This window comes from Phodopus roborovskii, unplaced genomic scaffold (assembly GCF_943737965.1).
Source record: "Phodopus roborovskii unplaced genomic scaffold, PHOROB, whole genome shotgun sequence".
NCBI lineage: Eukaryota > Metazoa > Chordata > Mammalia > Rodentia > Cricetidae > Phodopus > Phodopus roborovskii.
This window is the reverse complement of record NW_026126665.1, coordinates 871,682-881,757: the sequence shown is the minus strand read 5'-3', so window position 1 is coordinate 881,757 and position 10,076 is coordinate 871,682. Positions and strand designations below refer to the sequence as shown.

Genomic DNA, 10,076 nt, shown 5'->3' with positions numbered 1-10,076 from the left:
AGCACTTCACTGTTCTGGGCCAAAGTATTCTCCATCTCTACCCTGCGCCCTGAGCCCCACAGTTCCATCTCTTCTTTTCCATGCTGACCCTAACCCAGAGCAGCAGGTCTTGTGTCCAGCCATCCACACGCGTGTAGCTCTGTAGCAGCTCCCACTCGTCACTCTGGAAGCTGCAGCTGGGGTCCCGGGCAGCGTGACCCTCCAGCACCCAGGACACACCAGTGTCTACACCCGGCAAGCCAGATAGGAGAGCAGCAGAAGTCCGGTGCCCGGCACCCCTAGGCCCCAGCCCACTAAGGCACTGAGGGAGCTCTCGGTCAGCGGGTGACCATAAGCAGGAGACCAGAGCGCTAACATGATGGTGAGGTCAGAGCTACGATGGACAGGAACCAGGTTGGGCAGGAGGGGCCAGGAGGGGCCAGGAGGGGCCCCCTTCTCTAAGCAAATGCCTTCCTGTTTCCTTGTTCAAGAGTGCTGGAGGATGGGATGACCCTGCCCACTCTCAAGGATCCAATCCCTGGGACAAAAAGAGTGTGGAGTGCCCACCCGTACATCAGAGGGAAGGAGGGGGTCGGGGTAGCCACAGGCAGGGGACAGAAGGACCCAGAATCCCCCAACCCCAGTGGTTCCCTGTAGTAGAAGAGACTCCTGCAACCCACTGTGCAAAGGAGAAACAGCAGCCAAGTTTATTGTCATGGGGCTCCTGCCTATATTGAGGGGCCAGGGATTTCCTCAGAGTGCTTGTAACTAGTACACCCAGAGAAATAAAAGGGGCCCCATCTGGGTTTGTCTGTGTGCTGGGGGAGGGGTGACAGGCAAGAGCTTGTCCTTTGCTGTTTTGGAGAGAGGTTCCTGTCTCTCCAAGCCCTCAGAACAGAAGCAGGGACCAGCATGAGCAGTCAGAAGTATTGGAGGACTTCAGATTTCAATCCTTTCCTGGGTGGCAGCAGGACTTGGGTGCTGGGAAGCCCCTGCCAATGTGGGTTTTCCCTGGGACTCCTCTCAACCTACTGGGCTCACAGTCCCACCCATCCCCATCCCTAATGCTGTAAAGAGGACACAGATCTTCAGAAGCTCCTTGCCACTGGGGAGGTGGAGAAAGCCAAGAGAATTTCAATTCCTAAGCCTGAGATTGGGCACTGGGATAGACTGAGTCAAACTTCCCCTCCCTTCTGTCCCACAGTGTCCCAATCTGGCAGAAAGGCCAGGCTTGGATGAAGTGTTCCCATAGGAGTCCATGCCACAGGGGAGCTCATATCCTGTAAGGTTCTTGGGATCTGCTCCAGCTTCTCGGGGGAGTAATGAGGTCTAAGGGTGCACTAAGGGTCAGGGAAAGTCATGTTCAGGAAGGCAGTGGTACATCTAAAAGAGGTCCCAAGCATTGTTTCAGGATAGCTCTCTATGTGTGGGCAAGGAGAGCTGGAGAACTCTAACTGGCAGTCTTCCTGTCCCTCAGCTGTGAGACTCCTGAGGACATCTTCCTGCATGCACCGTAAGTGCCCCCAGGTGTGTGCCCAGCTGCCCTCTCCAGTCACTGCCCTGAACTTTCATTCTCCCCAAGTTTGTTCCCATCAAGCCTGCAGATGCTGCCCTGGGGCTTCTTTAAGACTGAAGACAGAAACCATCACTGTCATAGCTGCAGACCCAGGCACAGTGCCTGGGACATAACAGAGCTTTCTAAGAGCCTAGGATGTATGTAGCAAGCCATGCAGAAAGCAGGTCCACCTTTGCTTGCAGCCTAAGGGCTCCTGCCAGCATGTCAAGATGGCAGTAGTGATTTGGCCACCATGATCCATATTGGGTTTGACTTTTCTGAGTCCTCTTTGGGAGATAGGGGAAAGAGCTCAGAGGCCAGCTTGCATATCTCCATCTATAGAGGCCTTGATTTTTTGTCTCCTAATCAGTTATTTTTTAGGCTTTCTCTCTCTCTGAAGAGTTGCTGTGTGTGGGTTGAAATGGAAGAGGAAGGGCAGGGCTTTGGGAGGGCAGGACCCCTGCCTTTCATGCAGAGATAGGAATTTTCTGTGGCCTAGTGTCAGAGTCAGGGTCTGCTCCATCCTTGAGGTCCAGGCCTCTGATGAGTAGCCAGAGCCGGGAGCACCTGTGCAGAAGCAGGGATCCCAGGCTAAGGACCACCGCCAGCCACGCCAACCCTAGAAGGATCCATATAGCTGCCAGGCTCCGGTACACAGCGATGTAATGCTTGCTGGGGTCTGTGCCTGCCGGGGAAGGTGATGGCTCGTGTCTGAGGGCACTGTCATCCCCAGCTCCTATAGGAGTGCTTTCTCCCTGGTCCTCATATGATGGACTAGTGATGGAGGAAGCAGTGATAGGTATCATACTAGAGGATGCCCCCAAGAGTCTACAGTAGACCCAGAAGTAACCAGCCTCAGCTGGTACCTCTCTGTTCCCCATCATCCTAGTGGGTACCCAAGATAACCTTATTATCCCATTCTCACCAACAACGTAGTCGCCAAAGCCAATGGTGCTGAGGGTGATGAAGGCAAAGTAGAAGCCCTCACGGAAACTCCAGCCCTCCACATGGCTGAAGAACATGGGTGGAAAGATGAGAATGACCAGGGTCCCCAAAGTCAGGAACAGAGCCAGGCCCAGGACCTGCAGGAGCTGGGAGGGGAGAAACTACCCTTGAGACCACTTGGAAGGCTCTGAAAATATGTGAGGGAGGTTCAGGAAAAGTTGGGTATGGGCAGGGCAGTATCTAAGCCCCCCACTGCAGACTTTTGGGTGGGGCTGTGCCCATGGGCATGTGACATGTATGTGCCAAGCTTTCCTAGTCAGGGGAATGTGTTAGTGAGTCAAGGAAGGAGCCAACATCTCCTTTTGAACTTGATAATTACACCTGAGAAGGCTCCCTAGGGCACTCAGATCTGGGATAAGACTACTGTCACCCACCAAACTGTCCCCAGTCCCTCTATGTCAGTAAGCTCTATAGGGCATGCTGGGGATTGCTTTGGACCACATAACAAACTGTTGGGTACCTGTGATGACCATGGAGAGGCAATGTAATGTTCAGATTCTCTACCAAAGAAGGATGCTGCCCAGAGCTGCCTGGCACAGAGCTGCCCGGCACAGAGCTGCCCGGCACATGGCACCATCCTCACAGGGAAGTCATACTCAGGGCCTGGCCCTCAACCCTTTGCAGGTAGACTCCAAAGTCACATGTAACTGCAGAGCCCTTTGAGGCCATGCCCTGTCCAGTCTACATCACCTTACCAACCCTGCAGCTGTCCAAATTGACTCTCAAATGTCTGTATACCCAAGCCCATCTCCCAGAGGGCCTGGATAGGACTCTCTACCTTACCTGGGATTGCCTGGGATGATCCTCCCACCTGTCCAGTGTGGTCAGGTGGGCACGCAGCCCTGTGCCCAGGTGGTTGAGGAAGACCACGTTGAGTGGGATGCCCATCAGGGCGTAGAAGACACAGAAGACCTGACCTGCCTCCGTGCTGGGTGCCAGGTTTCCGTAGCCTACAGGACAAGGGAGTGTGCAGATCAAGGGAAGAGAGAGCCCAGAACTGCCTCCCACCTGCCCCCACCCCAGATCCAGCAGACACTTGTGTCCATCATCTCTGGGGGAGGAGATGCTCCCTGTTCCCATGAACACTCATCTTATTCTCTGCTAGAACAATCTATAGAAGGCTCATCTCCCATGAAGCCCTCCTGACTACCACCCTCTGCCTCTGCCAGGCACGATTCCCTGAGATGCTTCCAGTCATTTCCATCTAATTATCTGTGCTGCCTTATGCAATTATAGCAATTTATTCCCTCTTTGATGGATGAGAAACTCTGAAGGCCAAGCCCGGGATAAATCTAGGTCTATACCCTGACCCCCAACTCTGTCGCGCAGCCTGGATTGCCAAAGAAGATGGGTAGAAATGGATTTGGGCTTAGCTGGAAGGGAGGCCTATGTGAGAGAGACCTGGGGGCTCATGGGAAGTGAGTAGAGTGCTCTTTCTGTGGTACCCCATCTCCTTGGGACACTGACCCTAGAAGAACAATCCCTGTGCACAAATGCCTCCCACTTCGCATCTCTCTTCCTGAGCAGACTCTCATTCCAGGTGTGAGTTTGGTCTATAGCTTGGTGCACAGGGTTAACACACCAGAACCAGACTGAGGCAAAAGAAGGACAGGCCCTCATTCCCACCTTTTATGCTGCCCTGCTGATGAACTCTATTTAGCCCTTCAGTGTGCCCCAGAGAGTGAACCTACAGCTACAGCCAACTTGGCTGCCTTCCATTTTCACGGGTTTCACCTACTCACTTCCCGATCTGTGCCTTATGTGCCCCCTCCTGGAGAAACCACATCCTGGTCTCAGTAATGGCTTTTGGAAGGGCTCACAAGCTGAGCAGGGCCTAGGGAGACCCCTCTCCCCCCACCCCTTTACCTATGGTGGTGACCACTGTGCCTGCAAAGAAGAAACTGCTCCCAAAGTCCCAGTTGCTAGGGTTGGTGGAGTTGCCTTTGGGGTTCACACCTTTCACCCGGGCTTCCAGGATGACCTGTGAAAGTGGCATGGTTACTTAGTACAAGCTATCACCAAGTCTCTCAGATAGCATTGTTCCTGTTTCACAGAAAATGGCATGAAGGCTCTAAGTGGCTAAGACACTTGTTAAGTGGCTAGAACCTAACTGAGGTATGTGTTCTAATGAGCTAGTGGAGGGCCTGAGGAGATAATGTGGAGGTGCTGATAGCTAGGAAAATGTCACACACACACACACACACACACACACACACACATATATATATATATAGAGAGAGAGAGAGAGAGAGAGAGACAGAGAAAGAGAGAGAGAGAGAGAAATGGGGGTGTAGGACAAGGTGGGTTTTGTATTGAATGCTTCTGGAAGGGTCTGCTGACCAAAGCGGGGTGGGTCTGGATGCCCTCCCACAGGCCAGGTGGTGAGAACAGGAGCCTTCTTGGGCATCTAGTTGGGGCTGGGGGCTGGCAGTCTGGTTCTCTGGTACCCGCTAGTGAGTGCAGCCCATGCTCGCAGAAGAAATCAAAGAGACCCACAAAAGGGCCTCTGTGTGTGTGTGTGCGTGCCTGTGTGTGTGTGTATCTGTCTATAAATAGGTATACAGTGTGTACATGTGGTGTGTTGACTGAATGTGCTGTACAGTGCTGTATGTTGTGTTATGTGTGTGCTTTATGTGTCTATGTTTTGTATTTCTAGAACAGTAGCCTTAACAGGCTTCACCCTCAAGCCCTCATGGGGAATGAGCAGGTTCTATCTCCCCAAACTCTAGCCCTCCCCTGTGGCAGGATGGTGGCAGCTCAGCTTTGATATCTGGCAGTGCCCCAAAGGCAGGGAAACCATTGGAAAGTAGGGCTGCTCCTGCCTCCCTTTCTTGTGAGAACTGATTTTTCATAGACTGGGCAGAGGCCTCCCAGCCCCACATGTCAGGAACTAACCTTTTAAGATAGAAACTTTCGACTTCTCTTTCCCACACACCCAGACACCTGAACCTGATGTTCCAGAGCATGTCCCCTCCCTGGAGACGTTCACCAATGAGGACAGCATTTTCCCAGTTCCTGGCTGTCCCCACTGCACCTCTGAGCCCTCCATCCTAGGGGAGGGGCTCTGACCCCTCTGATGGTTCTGAATGTGGATGAGTGGACTCAGAACTCAATGGTGAAGGAGAAAGGGGCTGATGTACAAGCTTGCTTCCCCTTGGAGCCACATTTGAATACTCAGCTCTGTTTATGACTCAGTGTGGGGGTTCCTCATAGAATGGATTTCCCCAAATCTTACCTCCAAGTTCCACTTACCCTGGAAGGTAAGGACTTTCAGGGTTGTGTCTGTCCCATCTTTCCTAGTGCTTTCCCTGGGCTAAGCACTGCCCCCTTAGGATGCAGTCAAAACTGGTCCATGTGACTACAGAGCTGGTTCAGATCTTGCCACCTGTCTGCCAACTCCTCATTCATGGTTCCACTTCCAGCCCAGGGAGGGGAGGGGAGTGGTTTAGGTGTACCTATCTTTGACCAGGATGTCAGAGTACCTTGGAAATTAGTGCCACCCTGAGTAACTCTATGGGGAGTCTACCCTGCAACAGCAGGGAGAGTTCTCCCTGCTCATGCATCATCCTGTAGGCCAGTTGCTCAGTCCCAAGAGAAGTCTCAGGGCCTCAGCACCACCTGGTGATGTCCCTGAAGCTCCTGAGTCAGCATGACTGGGTGGAAGCTGACACTTGCTTTCCTAACATGCTCTCAGGCATTGCTTCTGGTGGGGTTCACAGGCCCCACTTTAAGAACCCTCACTTTCAGCAGTACCCTGTCCTCAGCACATGAATTAGTTCATGGAGTGAAGAATAAGGAGCTCCCTAGCAAGAAGCATGGCTGTGAGTTCTGCCTCAGCCAGTGACTGTGCAGCCTTGGCCCACAACCTGCCTCTCTCTGAGTCTCAGCTTCCACCAGCAAGCTGAAGATACTGGTTAAAGTAAGCAACTGGGAGAAAACACCTGTAGGTGCTCAGACCCAAGTGCTGTATCAAATGGAACAGAGCCTTGGTCCCCACCCTTTAACACACAGGATCGTTGTGCTGACTGCTCTTCGTCTGTAGGTTTGCAGTGATCTTCTCAGTGGATTTACCTTGGACCAAAATACCTAGTATGTCTTTGTTTCTGGCGGGAGGGGCCCAGGCAGTGAGTGAGAGAACCCCAGGGTACAGTTCTTGTCCTGGCAGAATTCCTTGTCCATCAGCCCAGCTGGTCTTTACCTTTGTTTGCATCTCCACCCAGGGACATAAGCTGAGAGCCAGCAGATGGAGCAGCAGGCCTAAGAAGTGGGGGAGTGTGGGAGAGGAAACTTTTAGAGAGTTAGTAACTAACAGATCATGTTCATGAAGCAAGTGGGAGCTCAGAGAGGGCTTTTAATGTTTAGACTACAGACAGGAGTGTTCTATGAGTGTGTTTATGAGTGCATACATATATGTTTGTGTATGTGCAGATAGCTGTGCATGTGGCCAGAGGTCAACCTCAGGTGTCATTCCTCAGAGCCAGCAGTCTTATAGGATCCACCTGTCTCACTAGCCCAACCATCCAGTGCTGGAGTCACAGGTACTTACATCCATACCCAGAATCATACATAGGTGCTAGAGGTTTGAACTCAGGTCCATATGTTTATTAATGAAGTGTTCTTTCCTACTAAGCCATCTCCAGCATTCCACATTTTCTTTCTTTTTTTAAGATAGGTTCTCTCTCATTCTCATTGGCCTGAGACTTGCCCATTTGGCAAAGCTGGCTGGTCAGAGAGCCCTAGAAATCTTCCTATATGGGCCTTTCCAATGCTGGGATTACAAGTCATCGTGCCTGTCCTTTTAATTTAAAATTACATTTTAATTCGTACACAACAATATGTGTATATCTATACATGTGTGAACATGCGTGTGTCATTGTAAGTGTGTCAAGATCAGAGGACAGCTTTCCAGGAGCTGGTTCACACCTTGCACCACATGTGGGTTCCAGGAATTGAACTCAGATCATCAGGCTCCATGCCAAGAATCTTTACTCACTGAGCCGTCTTACATGCCCCACACCTGGCTTCGAAGTGGGATCTGGGCATAGAATTGAGGTCCTCATATTTGTTTGTCAGACATTTGACTGAATGAGGCCCCCTCCCCAACACCAGATATGTTCTTTATTTTCCCCTTACTAATGAGACATTTAAGTAACTTGATCAAGTTCACATAATAGACCTGTGACTAGATTCTCCAGGCTCCAGTTCCCTCTATACTCTGCTTCGGAACAAGTAACCAAACTCACTTGCCACTGGCCCCTCCACTCACCTCCCCACTCTTCCTGGCCCATCCTTTCTTACTCCCTCACCTGTACAAATTGCTCCAGGGCCTGCTGGTCCAGGCAGGTGTAGTTCTCTAAGAAGCGCAGCTTTTCCAGCTGGAACTGGTCCCTGGATTGAGCTTCTGCCTGCTTCTCCAGCAGCTGGAAGATGGTGGCCCCGAGCAGCAGGTAGCAGATATAGGCCAGAAGCAGGGGCAATACCTGGCCACCCCAGCAGCTACAGAGCCCAGCACGGGGCATGGTGTGGCTAGGACTTTGCAACAGCTGTCAGGGTGGCTGTGGGGAGCGTTGAGAAGAGGTGAGAGCCCCTGCTACTGCCTTCCCTGTCTTTTACCTCACAGGTGTCTGCGGCAGGGGAGTCTGTTTGAACAGTGTGGTGTGCAAACAGGCCTGCCATCCCCCACCCAGCCTTGTTTTTCCATGCACAGCAGCAAGGCAGCAAATGCATGGGCCCCTCAGGAACACCTACAGGCTTCTCCTGGGCACATCTGGTTTCATCTTCTGCTTCCAAGTGAGGCTGAGTCTGAGGCAATCTGAAAAGGAGCCCACTGAGCTGGGTCTAAAAGGGCTCTGAACAACTTTATATTCTTCACTTGGAAAGGCTCCCAGCACAAATACGGGAGGCTGGGAGGGAAGTCTCACAAGGGCGTGGGTTGGCCTTGCTTACAGAACAGAATAGGGAGGATTGGCCTGCCTGTTGGGGAGACCTGGGGATGAATAAACCAAAGTGAAACAAATCAGAGCAGAGTAAACAGGCAGATGACAGCCTTGCTTAGCAGCATTATCAATCAGTTCCACTGATACACAGGAGGCCCTGGTTACCACCAGGTATCACTTCTGCCAATGGTTGGTCTTGCTTGAGACCCTTGAGCAGGTTATCTGGAGGATGCTGAGCTCCTGAGATGCAAGTGTGGCGAAATCAGAAGAGAGCCTTCACCCCCACATTGCTGTCCATGGCTCCTTCCTCTGCTAATGGACCCATGGTGCCTTGGTTGATCTTCATGGATGTGACAGCTTTATTGACATTATATAATAGCTCGCCTCACATACATTGAAAGTGACCACTCCCATGGTGTCCTTAAAAACACCCAACAAAAGCAACTTCAGGAAGGAAGGGTTTATTTTGGTTCATAGTGTGGGGTTAGCTATTTTTGTTGTTGTTGTTGTTGTTTGTTTGTTTTTTGAGACAGGGTTTCCTAAAACTCTGTGTAACCTCAGCTATTCTGGAACTCTCTATATAGATCAGGCAGGCCTCAAACAGAGCGTTCTCTCCTCTCTCTCTCTCTCTCTCTCTCTCTCTCTCTCTCTCTCTCTCTCTCTCAGAGGTTTGTGTCCTATCTGAATTTAGAACCTGTCAAGTTGACAGTCAACACTGACCATCCCACATGGTTTGTACTATATTCACAGAGTTATAACGCCACACCACTATCAATTATTGCTTCAAAGAGAGATGCCCCTCCCATGTTAGCTATTGCTTCCCACTTCACCCAGGTCTGCTCCCTTAGTCTATAGGAACCTGTTTTCTGTCTCTAATAAACTTCCCTATTCTGGAAATTTCATGTAAAAAAAATGTGTCAGAGACGAGCCCCAGGTCCACTTCTCTGCCTTTTTTCTCTTGGTGTTTCCTGGGTCTGATCTCATGTGGAAAGGCAGGTTGCCCATGAGAACATTTACATGGTGGTCGTTTTACAGGTGTCCAGTACCAGATGGACCAAGTTATTAAGCAGGCAGGATTCTGGAACTGAGCTACCCCCATCAAAGGGGGTGTGGGCCTCCCTCATAGTTGTGGGCATCAACTAGAAGAAGCTATGGTGTGAAGATGCTGTGACTAGCCTATCAGGACAAACAACCACCATTACTTCTATAATGATGTGAAGATGAGAGAATATGCATGCTGGTGATAGAGGAGTGTGATAGTTTGAATAAAAAGGCCCCCTATGGTGTATATGGGCTCATATATTTGAATGCTTTCTCCCTAGTTGTTTGAACTGTTTTGGAAGGATTAGGAGGTGTGGCCTTGTTGGAGGCAGTGTGTCACTAGCCCATGTCAGGCCTAGTTAGTGTTCTCTCTGCCTCATGCTTGTGGATCAAGTGGTAAGGTCTTAGCTACTGCTATAAGTGCCATGCCATGCCTGCCGCTGTGCTCCCTGTCATGGTGGTTATAGACTCGCCTTCGGAAACTTTAAGCCAGGCCCCAGTAAATTCTTTCTTCTATAAGTTGCCTTGGTCTTGGTGTCTCTTGATGGGAGATGTCATTC

General features: G+C 51.0%; 1 protein-coding gene across 1 annotated transcript; it reads right to left on the bottom strand.

Annotated features, from left to right (window-relative positions):
* Positions 1-1,985: 1,985 nt before the first annotated feature.
* On the bottom strand, positions 1,986-8,324 carry Kcnk16 (potassium two pore domain channel subfamily K member 16). The gene is made up of 5 exons (XM_051174475.1): positions 7,846-8,324; positions 4,406-4,520; positions 3,323-3,489; positions 2,460-2,625; positions 1,986-2,219 (listed from the first exon to the last, which is right to left on the bottom strand). Exons 1-5 carry the CDS (start codon positions 8,056-8,058, stop codon positions 2,002-2,004), a joined length of 879 nt encoding a protein of 292 aa, XP_051030432.1. The 5' UTR covers positions 8,059-8,324; the 3' UTR covers positions 1,986-2,001.
* Between the last annotated feature and the right edge of the window lie 1,752 nt (positions 8,325-10,076).

Coding starts and splice junctions, on each gene's coding strand:
- Kcnk16 (XM_051174475.1), bottom strand. CDS start 8,058: ATGCCCCGTGCTGGGCTCTGTAGCTGCTGGGGTGGCCAGGTATTGCCC. Junction 3,490..4,405: donor CACAGTGGTCACCACCATAG/GTAAAGGGGTGG, acceptor CTTGTCCTGTAG/GCTACGGAAACCTGGCACCC. Junction 2,220..2,459: donor CTTTGGCGACTACGTTGTTG/GTGAGAATGGGA, acceptor CTTCCCCGGCAG/GCACAGACCCCAGCAAGCAT.